Raw genomic sequence first — 16,392 nt, 5'->3', positions numbered from 1 at the left:
GGTGAGGATAAACATGACAACCTATTGAAACGTTTACATTATCAGTTGTCTAACAATGGTTCTGTGATCATCTCAAATGTTATCAGGCAAATAATGTTTTACTATCAATGTAACACAGTATTGCTGTAACAGCTTTATTCACTGTAAAGGTGCTTTGTGAATATGGTCTTTTCCAAAATGAAATAGACAACTGCATTATAATTAACATTTTAATGACACAAAATAAAAGTGAAAGCTTTGCTGCCCTCCTGCGACAGATGAAGCTCCTTCAACTGACTTAAAACGATGCTGCTTTTAAGGAATGTAAAAATACAGTAATTACGACTTGATCGTTGAAAACCCGTTTTGCTAAAATTTCTTTAGGCAAACAAATCCCATTTTTTCAGTTTGTATACGACAGGACAAAACAACTCTTGACTCGATTTTTAATTTGTGATTGTCTGGTGTTAGCGTTGTTTACTATACGATAAACCAGATAGAACTCGAATCGGTGCAACGTATTTTACCCAATATCCCATAGACAGTGAACGCATCACCAGGACCAGACTGTCTTCTACATTGTTAACGTTGATTTCTCCCGTCCAAGCCAGCATTTTTGTCTTCCGTGAGCCAAACCGGGGTCACAGGCTCCCACAACACGCATGAAATCTCGGCTACGTTTCGCAGCGGGACACACACCGGCAAACTGTAAGATATTTTACAGTGAATTCATACAATTGTAGTCAGTTGTCGGGATCAAGAAAGAGCCAGTGACGCTCGGAATACAAGCTAACGTTAACCTTAATGTTCACGATTCTGTATATTTTATATACGTTAACGTACAGGGGCGAGTCGTGGTTTTAATTTAGGAAAAAGCTTAATTGTTAGGCTTTTAATATATGTTTTCAAGGGTGTGACATTGTAGTACACTCTTAAACAGTGTTAAACACCTGTCCGGGTCATTATTCGAAGAAGATATGACTTCTTGCTGGACTGAAAGGAGGAGACTAACGTTAACGTGTTACCCATGGCTACCCCAAGCTTTCATGGGGGGGGGGGGGTATTTGCATTCCTAACCAGCCGGTGGTTATAAACTTATGGTTATATTACTATTATCTGTAATACTGGCAGCTGTTATAGCCCAATAATTCAAAAGGGTGCCCGGGAAATTGATAGAGATAGTAGGGTCCGGGAGGAAAGATCAGCTCCAGGAGTCGTGACGTCGCCCCGGAGGAGCAGGTTCATTACTCCGTCAGTTTTTGGCTTCCTTTTGTTGACTGAACGCCCAGCTTTTCCAGTCAGGTTTCATAGTCGAGGTTTAATGGTTTATTCTCCAATTTCTCCCCCTGTTGATGTCTTTTCCCACTTGGTTTGGAAGCTCTAACATGAGGAGGATTGCTGGCCGTAACCCTGCCCAGACCGGAGGCTGCTGGTAGGGATGGTACCGCTTTGAAGAGGCTGTTTCGGAAGACATGCCTGCGGTCGGGGGAAAAGGGAGGAAGTGCCCCGACAACATGACTCTTTTCAACCAAGAAAATGTTGAGGAATTTTACGAAATTGGAGACGAGCTGGGAAGGTAAGTTTTATTTTATATCCTTATTCCTAATGCGTATGAACTTCCTCTTTTCATGGTAGAGGTGTGTGAGAAGGAGGGCGGGGAAATACCTTATTACATCTCTACGTTTGCAGGATTATATTTAAGATTTTAACCCGTCTTTCCAAAGTGCAAGTCCTTACTATATGTTTTAATGCCATGCTGCACCCACGACTCTGCACACACAGATGGGTTTAGTCTATAAACACATATACTAATGCATGCTCTCATTCAAGCATGCAGCTTGACATGCATCCCCCAACTGTGAGTGCGTCTGATTAATGCAGTCCATAATGCATCATTGTCAGTGATGAAGAGGTTAGCGTCTGTAACTGTTGCTGCCTCTTTCTGGAGATTTATTGCAGGAGGGTGCCAGACGGAATCATTGTACATCTTTACAGGGAGAGGATTTACATTATAGCACCGCCTGCTTGTATTTCAGCCAGACTGTTTGGTCAAAGGTGAAAGCTTGACAATGGGCATGAAAAGGTTGAATGTAGACGACAATACAGGTGTTTTGGTTCTTGGGGCTGTTTTTTTTTGTCTGGAAAGTTGCTCAGATGACAAAGCAGAGTGGTCACATTACTGCTGAAGAGCGAGTGATATTCTTGATTTGCTGTGCTGTCCTGTTAAACATGAAACCATAGTGTCAAAACTGGTGGCTGTCTTGTTTTCAGTTTAATTTCACCGCTGCATAGATAAAAAACAAAAAACTGCATTATATTATATTATAGGAGAGGTGGAAATAACACAAGCCAGGGGGGTGCATTTATCCTCACAGTAGATCGCAGACAGCTTCTCAAATGACTGTCAGAAACATGGAAATGGATCTCCGTGAGTTTCTGGTTATCAAAGTGACACATGTACTCCGTGTTGGCAATAATCAACCAATTGTTTTCTGCTCTCCAGGGCCTGTCTGGCAACACTGCTTCTCCTATTAGTGCTCACCTTCCAGCACTGTGGGGGAGAGCTGAAGTTGCTGTAGCTGCTTCACTATGCTACTTTGGTAATAGAGACGGTTGAGGAGCTTTGTGTAATGGGATTGAATTTCTGGCTGGACGTAAAGAGATGGCTATGTGAGTGTGATAGTCTCATTTGGTCGTTGCTCCAACACCAGGATCCATTCTCTATTGTAGTATGATTAGGACAGAGAGGATTTAAAATTGGGTTGTCTACCCTCATAGTGTGATGATCGTGGACTTTTCAACATTAAAAGTGTTTAAGTGGGCTCTAATGGAAAACAGCCCAAATAGATTATTGTACACATCTGTTTTTGGAAGGATTTAATTTCTTTATAGAATTATGTATGACTTAGGGGAGCTCAAGGTTGCTGCATGATATGGAAAAATACATTTAGCACAGCGTTTGATAGCCTCGTTAATCTCTAAAACTCAACTACACTTGACATTCGGTTGATATTCAGTATCAGCCTACTTTTAAAAATACATCTGATAATATCTACCCATGAACAGAAATGAATAATCTGTCAGTGAAGGGCATGTTTTGGATTGGCTAAAAAAGGCATGCACCTTGTCTCTGGCTTCAACTGGACAATGGGCCTCATGCATGTATTTCAAATTTTGTCTTCGGTTAGTGAGACTTTTTTAGCATCTAACTTCATGTCAAACCTTCCCTTTTTATTTCTCTCACAGTACAGCTAGGCCTATGCTCTGACACTAGTTGACAGCTGTTTTCACATTTTCTACCTGTTTCGGTTTGCCTAGTACAGCTACAGACATTGCTAAGTTTTCATCAGGGCTTCATTTAACTTTTGTGTTAAATTGTAATAAATGAAACTTGCCCACAAACGGTGCAGAAACAGGTGGTGTTATTATAGCAGTTTTTATTTTTTATTTTTATTTTTTTTTATTAACAGGACAGCTGAAGAAATGAAAGGGGGGAGAGAGAGAGGGGGAATGACATGCAGCAAAAGACCACAGGTCGGAGTCGAACCCGGGCCCACTGCGTTGAGGAGTAAACCTCTGTATATGGGCGCCCGCAAAAAAAATTTCAAGTATTTTCTGACATGCTTTTACTTGGATTAAATTTGGTATAACCAGTTAGTTTACAATGAAAACTGGTGTATCTGTCTATTTATTGGCCAGATAACAGCGACATGACCTGCTGTGTAATGCCTTGCACACTTAAAGACAGAGAGTTTTTTGATCTGACTGTACTCCAGGCTCTCGACTCTGGCTGGAATTGGAACGAGGCCCATTTGTTTTTTCAAAATTGGAAATCACCCAAGCAGGGACTTGAGACTGCACTGACACCGCATCCTTTGGTGTGCAGGCATGGTAGAACCGAAGGCTGGTGAAGCCAAGCATTTAAGCTTTAGTAGTATCTACAGCAGCTACAGTGAGCATGCATGCTCAGTATTATGAGGAGGAGGGTGTGGAGGAAGCAATGCAGCTGCAGAATATAGTAAATACAGCCAGAGATGTGTAACGCTTATTTAAGGTTGAAGTGTGCAGTCTGATCATTTCTCAAGTGTATTTTTAGCCACTGGAATTACCTGCTAAGGCTATAGTCTTCACTATCCAGAATGATTGATTCATCAGACCTTAATTTAACTGCCTTATGACCTGAACCAGTCTTTCTCAGTCTTGTCAGTGGTGTGTGTGTGTGTGTGTGTGTGTGTGTGTGTGTGTGTGTGTGTGTGTGTGTGTGTGTGTGTGTGTGTGTGTGATAACTAGCCAGCTTTTTACCAATCCTCCTGAGGTGCAGAAGGCCAGAGAATTTGAATTACTAGAAGTGCAAAACGAACGTCATTTAGGGAATTGCTAGAGTCACATCAGGTTAGCTGTTGTGCCTCCAGGCGAGGCATCAATTTGTTGCTGCATTAAAGAAAGTGTGATAATCCCGGGCAAATGCACCAGTGGTCAAATTCTCCATTTTGAACTGTGTCCAAAAAATGACTGGTTAGGCTGTAATCCCAGCTGTGTTTTAAATGGCCCCTAATAGAAATTGCCACTGCTGCTGTTCTCCTCCCTACCCCTTTCTGTAATAAACCCAGCACTGACCGCATCTGTGCTCAGTTGAGCTCTCTAATTGCCTCACAGATTGGCAGAAAATTCTCACTTTGGGCCCTGAGATCAGCAGGGGAATTACTGAAGACACGGTTACTCCCATTTAAAAGGATCTCCTATTTGATACCTCTTCAAAATGATGGTTAAGTGAAAGGAGAAGCATCGTTGAAGCATTTAAGGGTTTCATAGTGGTGCTGTGTTGCCTGGATGTGAGACGGCAGGGATAAAAACACTCTATCAGGGCTTAGGGCCTCTTTAGCCTGCAGTCAGATGAGGAATAGCAGCACAGCATGTACTCTCTTTCCCCCAAAAAATAAGATGTTTGAAGACGTCACCCTGGGATCTGGAAAGCATTCTCTTACACTATTTCATAGACCAAACAATTCGTCGGTTAATTAGGAAAACAAGCTAATTAATCGATAATGAAAATAATAATTAGTTGCGTCCCTAATATATCTATACAAACATCTTCAGCACCATCATTTGACAGAAAAACTCTAAACTGAAACCAATTAAATTCTAATGTGGCCAAGCAGCTCTCAGATGACTCTCTCCTGTTGATTGGGGATGGGGGAAATCTGGGACACCATACAACCTTTACAATCAAGTATTTTTCCATTGCATTCAACAGACACCCCATCACGTCAGCAGTGGACGACACCGACTGGCTGATATCTGATCTTTTGAACAAGCTATTATCAGTCTGTAATATCAGCAAAGTACCCTTTACATTGGTCTGACCATAGCGTGCAATCATTTAGGATTACCTCAGTCAGCTCGGTTCTCCAGCAAAACAGAGCAGCATCCAAGTTTGCATGAAGAAACAGGCTGTTGGGTCATGTGAGTTGAGTTCAGGTTTTTTTTTGTTTTTTTTTTGTAGTTTCCATGTTGTCATTTGTTTAGAGACCCACTGACTCAGCTGCTTTCTGACTTAGAGAGAGAAACATGAACTGACTGTTGAATATATTTGGTTTGTGCCTTTAATCTGGTCCACAAGGCAGTTTGACACTGCATATTTTTGCAGTGCTCTGCCTCTATCATTAGTCTGCATTAATCTGACCGATGTGTGGCTCTCCACCAATTGGCCCTCTTGTTGTGTCCATAGTGTGTGTGTGTCTGGGTGTGTGTCTGGGTGTGTGTCTGGGTGTGTGGCTGCCATTCGTAGAGGAGGAGGGGTCGATGTATTTCAGCAGGGATTCTGCAATGCAAATGAACATAAGAGGCATTAAACTGACTTGCAGGAGTTATTCTTTGACTTATTTGGGTTATTCCTCGGCAAAAATCACCTCAAAGACCCATTTCTATGAATACAAAATAGGATTATATGCAAGACATCCACACAAACTCCTGTATTAAATGGTGATATAATTTAGAATTTATTTTTCCCTCAAGAGAGAAAAATAAATGGTCTCTTTGCAGACCATTAAAAATATATCTGCAGAATATTCACTACTGTAACTGACATGGCTTTTTTCAAACACACCACCAGCACCAGCTAATGGCATGCACACACTCCATGCAGACTATGCCCCAGCTACTGACCTAGATTTACCCCCCTACCCTGGATTGCATTATTGGGTGGAGGGCCAGTCTGGGTAGCAGGGGTGTCCTTGATGAGGCCTGCTACTCACTCACCCACCCTAACCCACCCCCCTCGTCCCCAGGGAGCGGCAGTGCTGTTGCATAAATGCAGTGTTCCCTCTTTATTCTTAGTCCAAGGATTTAGCTTTCAACATTTAGTTTCAGGTTATCCTATTATTAATTAATACCATGTTTAAATAACTAATGTTTATAACAGCTTTGATTTGAGGTAGTTTTATAATGATATCCCACTGGAAGAAGAGGAAATTCAGAGTTTACACAATGTGACTAAATTGTGACATAATTTAGTAGTTCCTCTTTTGACCCCCAGTTGAATTAAACGGTTTTAATCTGTAAGGGTTGTCACCTTCCTTTAAGTTGATGCCTGTTTTGCCTAGAGCTACTGGAGACAATTGTAATACAATAGTGATTTAATGACTTCATGAAAGCTTGTATATTGGGTCACACTCTAATGCAAAATTCTATAGCTCACAGGAGGCGATACGCTTTACATTTTTGCTGTATCTTAGCAAATCACTTGGGACTGTAGATGTCTACAAAATATCTGCCCAATGTTTATTGTTGGCATTGGCATCAGATGTGGGGTCAAGAGGTCAAACAGAGAATTGATAATATGGAAAGATGCCATTGATAACAGTCGTGGTAGGATAACATCACAAGACATCTTTCTTTGGTTGCCAACTTCCTGCATGCATCCTACATTTTAGTCATTTAGTCTGACACACTTATCTACAACACAGAGTGCAAAAGCTTCGGTCTGTATTGCCAACATTATGTAGCAGTAGCAAGGAGGGTATGTGTCAGAGAGACATGATGATATTCCTGTGACTTCAAAATCATCATGTAAGAGAGAAGTGCTAGAAAAATATAAATGAGGAAAGAGCTAATGACAGTGTACGGTTTGTTTGACTTAAAACTGAGTGGAGAAGTAGTTTATAGTGGAGAAGTAGAAGTACTGGCCAACAGTATTTCTGCAGGGTTTATATTTGAAGTCAGATTTTCTTCCTCTTCTTGCTCTCTCTGTCTGTGTCTCGAAGGCCAGTCTGTTCATCTCTGCCTGGATGACTTAACCCTCGTGATTGTTCCAGTAAGACTCCTCAAATTGCGGTCATTTTACGACTCAAATTGAAATCTTACTCACTTGGAATGTTCTCGAGGAGCGTCATGAGTTATTTTCAATTAATCTCTGCAGCCTCTGCAGTCAATGGAGGATAATTGGATCCCTGCCAACTGTGTTAGCGTGAATGGCAGGTGTGTGTGTGTGTGTGTGTGTGTGTGTGTGTGTGTGTGTGTGTGTGTGTGTGTGTGTGTGTGTGTGTGTGTGTGTGTGTGTGTGTGTGTGTGTGTGTAGAGGGCGCGACAACCCTTTGTGGTCAATTAGGAGAGATCTGCAGGCAGTCAAGCATGGGAACTGAGGGGCTATAATCGTTGGGAAAAAGACAACTTTCCCTATTCTGTCTTTCATCCTCCTTGTATTACTTTTGCACTCGATGATAATACTCTCTGTCACACTCACAAGCTCTATTCACCTCCAATTAACAATAATGAATCTGATGAGTCACATAAGTAAACTGTACCTCGGTCATGGCAGATGAGGTTTATTCCCGTTAAAGGGGAGTTTTGCCTACCGCCATCGTCTTGTGCTTGCTCATGGGGTAATATTAGGTCCCTGTAAATCCTTTTTTTTTTTAAGATTATTTTTTGGGGCATTTTTGGCCGTTATTTTGACAGGACAGCTGAAAACATGAAAGGGGAGAGAGAGGGGGGAATGACATGCAGCAAAAGGCCGCAGGTCGGAGTCAAACCTGGGCCCGCTGCGTCGAGGAGTGAACCTCTATATATGGGCGCCCGCTCTACCAACTGAGCTATCCGGGCACCAAGGTCCCTGTAAATTAAAGAGTATTGTCTAGGCATGATCTCTATAAAAAGTGTCGTGAGATAAACTCTGTTGTGATTTGGCGCTATACAAAAAAAATTGACTTGACTAAGTACTGTACTACTGTACTGTGCTTTTTAGTCCTAGAATAGTGAGAAGTGAGAAGTCTTATTCTGTTTGAAAGGAAAAGGGGCTGTAAACATTTTATATTACATTCAAATTTGATAGTAAAATTAAATATATAGTAAATTTGTTATGTAACACTCCTTCCGATGTGTTATTTTTTGGAATATCTATTCTCTCATCACACATGCTCGCCCACTTAAGTTGAAGACATTTGTCTGGGAAGATGGAGCACTCGTTGTCAGACTATATTTACTTGCAAACATGAAGCAGTTTAAGTGATATGGCACTATTAAACCTGATTTCATAACTTTAAGTAATGTCCAATTGATTACAAACATTTACATACTTTTTTGTTTAAAGAAAACATTTGGGCCATTTTAGGCCGTAGTGACAGTACAGCTTGAGAAGTGAAACAGAAGAGAGAGGGGGAATGACATGCAGCAAAGGGCCACAGGTCGGAACTGAACCCGCGGCCACCGAGGTAAGGACTGAGCCTTCGTAAATGGGGCGCACGCTCAACCAGGTGAGCTATCCATGCGCCCCAAACATGTACATACTTTACGAAATATGTACTTTGCTGTTTTCTGTTGTTTATCTCTGTCTTACTCTGAAAACTCCTCAAATGCATAGAAGGTGATGCTTTTTGTTAGGAATGCACCGATATATCGGCAGAACATCGGTATCGGCCGATATTCGCCTCGTTGACCGCCATCAGCCTATCGGCAAATAAGATTGTATTCACCGATGGCAGTGGCCGGTATTTACGTGTTATTTTTTCTGCCACAAGCAAGACTCGGTCCTTGATAACTACGGAATTTGAGAAAGGGAGAAAAATCCCCATGGACGGCGCCAAAGCTGGAAGGATTACTAATAAGGTGATAGGAGTTCATCGCATTCGATGACCAACGGTTTTGAAGCCGACGCACAGCCCAACAGAGGACCCAGTCGCTTTGTTGACGTTTGTCTCCCTGAAATCTATGACGTCATTGCTACACACTTTCATGACCTACTTGTGTGAGTATGCTTAGCATCATGGCATTCAGTGGATTGACAACATGTTTAACTTGAACTTAAAGCAGTTAAAAGATTCTTGTCATTTAATTGGTAATGTTAGATGTATAGCAGGCTGGCTAAAAGGGGTTTTGAAGCAGTTATTTTTCATGCGAAAGAAGATATATTAAAGACTCATAAATTTGTATGTCGGCCAAATAGTTATTTTGAACATCGGTATCGGCCCACAATTTCACGATCGGTGCGTCCCTACTTTTTCTGTTACTACATAGAAGCAGCAACAGCTTGTTTGTGTTATGAATAAATGTAAAGCGTGCTGGGTAGTTACCATGAGCAGACAAAGAGCATGAAAATTGACCATAAAAAAATAATCATGACACCTTGTACCAGACCAGGACCAGAGCTGTGTCTGTAGGATGTTGTACTGTATGTGTGTTTGTCTGTACATCAGAGAATCCTTGAGGCGTAGCCCTCCAGTCGCCTCTCCCAGGGGAAAAAGGGGACTGAGTACCCAGGGCCCTCATGTGAGGAGGGCCCAAAAAGATGCTAGAATGAATATCTGTGGATGCGGGGAAGGGCCCATAGAAAATGCCTTTCTACAGGGCCCAGAATTTTGTGCTACGCCCCTGGCCTCTCCATCAGCTCTGCAAGATTCATGATGAAGGCTATAGTGCAGGCGTCGGACGGTAAGCTGCAAGGCCTCCGTGCCTGCATCATCTTCCAGCGGGACGTCGGAAGCTGTGGTGTCCTTTTGCCGAAACTTGGCTCAATCCTGAAGTGCCGTTTCCATTCAACCGGCGGACTCTTTTTCTGTGTGCCAATCTGACGACCACATTCTGCTTTATGATGACTCATGCACAAGTTGAAGAGGCTGATGGGATAACATGTCACTGGAATTTTACCTCGTATGATTTCATTTGATTGGTTGATTGCTTTATTAATTATTGATTTATTGATTGATGGCAGTTCATGTTTAGATTAACAACGGTAGGAACAAGGAAGAAGCCTACACATTTTCCACACATGAAACTTTAAAGTGCATGCATTTGGACACACTTTGATAGTAGCTTTCTGCACTCACTGTTTTTTTTGAATGTGTCTTTATCTTAACACAACAAAACGAATGTTGCCTCTACACTGATGGATTAAATGTTTTTTGTGAGGGTTTATTTTCACCCGAGATAATTCGAAGCAATTTGAGCAGAATATCATCAGCCCCAGAGGGATTAAAGATCATTGTTGAAAAATTCTCTGAAGGCTTAACATATGACTGGTGTAAGCATCGATATATTAACTAAATCCTCAGTCTGGCTCAAGCTTGCCTGGCTGAAGCAGTGCAGACTGAATGTCTGATTTTGGTTTCTGTCTAGTTGTTTCAAGAAACTACAGCAGAGTGTCTTGGCTTTAGCTCATGTAAACAACAGGATCTGCACTGAGCATCAGTCCAGTGGAGGTAACAAACCCCAGTCCTTAAGGAGGCAAAGTAAAGCTAATCACAGTGTATACATTTTCAATTTAATTACTGTCGGAATGAAGAGGTCAGGAGGTGACCTAAATATGCCTGTGATTACGGACACGTTCAGCTGGTCAGGCCATGGTTGTTATGAACAGAAGTGAACCCAAAGAGGAGGGGTCAGCTTTCTTTTGTTGTTTCATGTAGCGCCCCTAGCCGCAATGCACAGAGTACAGCTTGCGCTGCGTTAAGACAAAGCGATGCGTGAAATCAGTCTTGTGTAGCTCAAAGCATTGGCATTCTTGCGTGGAGCATATTCGGAGTCCAAAGCTACAGGTAGGCTATGTCAGTTGGCCTGGAATTAACTGAGGAAGTGCACAATGCACCAAAATGACTGCTAAGAGTTTTATCGGCTGCTTAAGAGTTTTAGCTTTCCCACTTTTCTACTTTTTCTCTCACAGTCTGTATAGTATAGTCTGTACTCATCAGGCAGTTGGTTTCGGTAGTGCAGCTTGATTATTGATAACATTGAATTATATCATGCCTCATATAAAACAGACATAGTTAAACACACAGTTAAATCTAGGGATATTGGAAAAATGTATGAACCACATTTTCTGGTCCTCTTAGACCTCACACAATTTCATGCCAAACTTTTTTCTGTTGCTTGTTTCTAGGTGGATAATTGTTGTTGTTCTGAGTTGCCTTGGTAATATTCATACTCACACAGTCTGTTGTGTTTGGTTTCCTTGAAGCTCCTTTCCTTCCAGAACAACCTTTTGTGTTTTCCGTGATGTGCTTCTGCTTTGAGATAATCAAAATGAATGGCAAGTGCTTTCAAAACTCATCGTCAACAAGGTCTGTGGACTCTGGAGGTGAGGGAATTCTACCCTGTTGTCGCAGTCATTACCACAAATCATAAAGGGCAGTCCTCATTTCATTTTTGAATGTCAACTTCTGTCTTCTGACTTGTCATTTTATGGATCGTCTCAAAATAACAGGGTCACATCAACTCAGAAAGTCTTTGCTAAACCTACAAAACCAGTCTGTGTGCCTTGCTGACTTTCCCTGAGTCATGACAGAGTTAACAACCTTGAAACTTGCTGAATGTCAGTTTCACCAGATGTATAGGGGCCCTGTTTTTAAAGAGCAAGCACAAAATAAAACAGTAGACGATAGATGGCCCAACTGAAGCACCAGCAGCCCCCCTCCTCACCTTCTGCCCCCATCTCCTTGGTTGTCAGTCCAACGGTCTTGCATTTCTCTCAATTTGTATGCACAGCCTGATATCAGTCTGGTTTCTGTATGTGTCTCTGTCTTTCTTAGTTCTTCGGTTAAGCTAACTGAGCACATTAGTAGCTAGAAAAGACAGGTACACCAAAGCTTCTCCCTGTTCTGAGGGCTATCTGAGAAATGCTCGGTAATGCTGAGCATTGATAACTGTCAAGTATCGAAAGTGTAATTGTCTGATCAAATTTATAATCTTGTTTACTTATATTTTGATTAGAGACTTTTGCCTGTTTTAGATATTTAGTCACACTAGCGGCAATGTCAGTCCGTTTGTTCACCATGAAAAATATCTAACTAACAACTATTGGGTGGATTTGCCATGAATTTTTGTACAAACATGTATGGTACCCAGCAGATAAATCCTACTGACTTTAGTGATAACCTGACTTTCCCTCTAGCGCCACCATGAGGTTGACATTTCAGATCATTTGAGGATACCAGGATGATTATCTTTGCATCCATCTACAATGAAGAATGTGTTTTTCATCCACACCTGTGTAACTTTAATGAAGTATGCCATAATAATGCTGTTTTGGGCTCGAGAAATCTGTTCAGGAGTGAAAATGTTTGGTAACCACTGTGGCTGTAGCTCCTCATCAACTCTGAAGATGGTAAAAGAAACCTTTCCCATCTCTTTACCTCTAAGCACAATGTATCCATTGTTGGCACTGCCTTAAAACCTTGGAGCTAGGGGAGGTGAATGACATTCCTGTGACATGTTGAATAGCTTTTCACTGTGGCTACTAGACAAGAGCAAACACTGCCTGCCTCTCATTTAGCTGTCTGTCAGTAATCCGTCTGTCAGTGCTGTTGCTTATAGTTTTTGAAGCTGCAAGTGTGACTCCTCCCGCCTGAGTTCACTTGTGTCTGCTCAACAGCAGGGAGTAGAAAAAAAGTCTATACACCTGCAGAGAGATCTCTAAAATCCAGCAAATATTCACATTAGAGAATCTGGAACCAATAATGTATTAACGATTTTGCGTAAAGAAATGACTTAATCGATTAAATAAAAAGTTGCAGATAACGTGTCAACACCTTTTGAATCGATTAACGATTGATAAAACAGTTGTTTTGTGCTTTTCATGATTACTTTGTTTCAGTGATGCAATTGGATGTTTGTGGGCTGCTTGTGCATTCCCTGTCAATGGTTCTCATTTTTAATATTGTGGAAATATACAGTATGGTTGGTAAACAGGAGCTGAGGTCTTCCAGTGTAGCTCAAACATAGTTTTGCCATGCCAACCACAAACTAGTAGTGTCTGTTGCCATGGCATTAGGACTATTGACTAACTTGAAAAGGAGATGGGGTCTGACAAAGCTCCGTCAGGGCATCCTGACAAAATCCATATCTGTACACAAACACTCACACGTGCTGTTCAAGCCCACCCAGGATTGTCTACCGCACTCTTCCTTCCTCCAACCAGCGCTGGTTCCTCTGCTCAGTCTCTGAATCCTGTTGCCGTGGTTACCCTTCCGCTGTACACAATGGCATGGTGGTTGCATAATGTTTTTCTGGCGGTGCAGTTTGTGGCCCACACTACAGCTGAGTGGGCAGGGAGCACTATGAGCCGCCCTCCCACACTTCGCTCCATGCTAATGAAAAGCTTGGCCTCACCAGGGAGTTTTCACACTGAGTCATATCGGACAGCAGAGAACCTGAGAGCCTATGGTTGCTATCCTGCTGCAAAGGCAATGTCCTTTTGGCTTTTCAGTCATTGGTTAGTTTGATATTATATGATATTATTGTCTGAACCTGGTGTGACTCAACTGGCTATAGAAACTGACCAAACTGATGTGAAATATGCATAAAAGTACACAAGATAAGATAGATTTTTATTATCCCGAAGGAAATTTCTCTTATGCATTATTTTGTGTGTGGACCACTGTTACCTTGTTGTATTCTCAGTGAATTTGTTTCAGGAGTTAGACAGGTGTTTTTGAAGTTTGGGAAGATTGCAACTTGTTATTACCAATGATCAATATCAAAATCATGATTCATATGTTGAACTTATATAGATAATGTATTAAATATTTACCATATAAACTCCATCAGACACAACTCAACAAAGTTTTAGTATACTAAAGGCTGAAATGGCTAAATAAACTATTTAGTATTTATCAGTGGTTTACTGTAGCTTTTAAGCCATCAATCCATTGACAGAAAAATTATTAACAACTATTCTGATAATTGATTAACCCTTGTGTTGTCTTCCTGTCAACCATGCAACTTTTTGTTTTGTTTTGGTCGTCTTTTTCAAAACTTTTGTCACTTTAACCCCGAGGTTTTTGTCACTTTTCCCGATGTCTTTGTCGAATTTGTTTTTAAAGATTATTTTTTTGGCCATTTTCAGCCGTTATTTTGACAGAACAGCTGAAGACATGGGACAAAGGGGAGAGAGAGGGGGAATGACATGCAGCAAAGGGCCGCAGGTCGGAGTCGAACCCTGGCCCACTGCGTCGAGGAGTAAACCTCTATATATGGGCGCCCGCTCTACCAACTGAGCTATCCGGTCACCCATCTGTTGATTTTTTTTTTTCTGTGTTTTTTTTTTTTTTTTTACGTTTTTGTGTTTTTTCTTCCCACGTTTATTGAATCTTGACACTTTTTCCATTTTTTTTTCTCCTCCAAATGCTATTAAATTGAATAAAACACCCAAATTCAATGAAAGAAGTGAACTGATCATTTATTTTACTTGTGAAGAGCGTTGTAGCGAACCATCCCCGTTACTTTTTTTAGTTGTTGAAAATTTGGTTAAAAGAAACCCAAATTTCTGATATAGAAACTTTTTGAAAATGGGTCAAATTTGACCTGAGGACAACAGGAGGGTTAAACGTTTTGGCCATTTTCAAGTAATCATTCTCTGGTTCCAGCTTCGCTAATGCGAAGATTGAGATCATGTCAGAAAATAGTGAAATACTATTTCCTTAAGCCCACAGTGACTACTACAAAGTGCTTGTTTTGTCTGACTAAGAGTAGAAAACCCAAATATATTCAATTACACAGACACAGACTAAACATATAGTTCCAGATTAATGTTCTGTCAATCAACTAATCGATTAATTGTAGTCTTAACTCCATGTTTTCATAAGTTGAAAGTATTAAAAAGTTGCACTCAGCAGGCTGCTTTGTAGAGCACGGAATGGGAGGTATTACAGATTACTCATTTATAATTTGTCAGCAGTATGTAGTTTCTGTTCTGGTTTTTATCTGCTCTGTCATCTACACTTACCATTTCCTTTAGCACATGTACCCAAGATGTATCAAATGTAAAGGAAGTGCGCCAAGCTGTATCATCTCCAGTTTCGGACGGGTAAAATTATGTGGTGAATTTTGGCACTGACAAAGAATGGTGTTCAGTGCCCTGGGGCTTTATTCATCCCCCATGAGCCAAAGACGATTTAATTAATTAGAGAGATTAGCAGAACTGTTATTGTAGTGACCGGGCATCTTTCATGTGAAGATGTGGAAGGAAAATAAGCATGACTCAAATTCTCACAGGTGTATATTATTGGAAAACATGGTCTTGTGGTTGTTAAATTTAGGTGGGTTGAGTTGTTTAGGAATTCAATTTAAAACAAGTAAGGGACCAGATATCAAAGTTAAAAAGCCTTTGCAAAGATTTCCATGGGAAGTTAGTAAAAAGCAGCAGTAAATAACCTCCCTGAATGTGTCACATTTTACCTCTCTCACTTTGTCTCTAGAGTTTGCTCTCCTAAGTGCCAAGCAATTTGGCAGCAAAGATGATTTTTATCCCCGTGAAATATTAATCTCTGAATGCATCACAGCACATCCAAGGTTTATCAGACTGCCTCTTTTCTTTTGGATTGTCACCAAAACACTTGGCTGTCCTGTTTACACCTCAAGCACATCACCAAATCTATAAAACCTGGCAGCTGATATATTTTCCATTACATTTGGACAGATGAGTTTCACTGTTTTGCTTCTATAAGTATGGGATCACTTAATAAGTCAAGGCCATTCCCTGCAAAGTGAAAAGTCAACAAACTAATGAACAACTAATGGACTGGCTGGCCTCAGTCTCTAAGTGCTAATTAAAGGGGGGAGTACTGTTACAGTATACATTTCAGTTTACGTGAATGAACGGTTTTTACTTGTTTGGCCCCATTTGTTAAAGTTGTAGTATACATATTCACATTTGTGTTTGTTAGGGTGTGTAAAAAATAACTTTGTTTCATCAGAACATTTACAGTTTCTGTCATTCACCTAAAAAACATTTTTTCCCAGTAAGCAGTAGTGAGGTTGCTAATTTTCTTCTGAACACATATTGCTCTGCTGAGAACGGCTGTTATTGGAGTACTGCAAACCTAGTGTGAGTGGGCACATTCAAGCCCTTTAGGCGGAAAGAAGTGGAATAAAAGCAGTGCAGGCAGTTGAAAGAGAGGTTACATAGTGCTGTTATTACACTGTAAC

General features: G+C 41.0%; 1 protein-coding gene across 1 annotated transcript in view; it reads left to right on the top strand.

Annotated features, from left to right (window-relative positions):
• Nucleotides 1-502: 502 nt before the first annotated feature.
• Nucleotides 503-16,392, top strand: part of dapk1 (death-associated protein kinase 1) — an 85,975-nt gene continuing 70,085 nt past the window's right edge. Inside the window, exons 1-2 of the mRNA XM_031305897.2 lie at nucleotides 503-687; nucleotides 1,358-1,555. Of these exons, the coding sequence (XP_031161757.1) occupies nucleotides 1,452-1,555 (104 nt within the window). The 5' untranslated portion in view covers nucleotides 503-687; nucleotides 1,358-1,451. The remainder of the gene's footprint in view (nucleotides 688-1,357; nucleotides 1,556-16,392) is intronic.

Source organism: Sander lucioperca, chromosome 2 (assembly GCF_008315115.2).
Source record: "Sander lucioperca isolate FBNREF2018 chromosome 2, SLUC_FBN_1.2, whole genome shotgun sequence".
NCBI classification, from domain to species: Eukaryota; Metazoa; Chordata; class Actinopteri; order Perciformes; family Percidae; genus Sander; species Sander lucioperca.
Note: the sequence above shows the minus strand (reverse complement) of the source record. Positions and strands in the feature narration are given on the sequence as shown.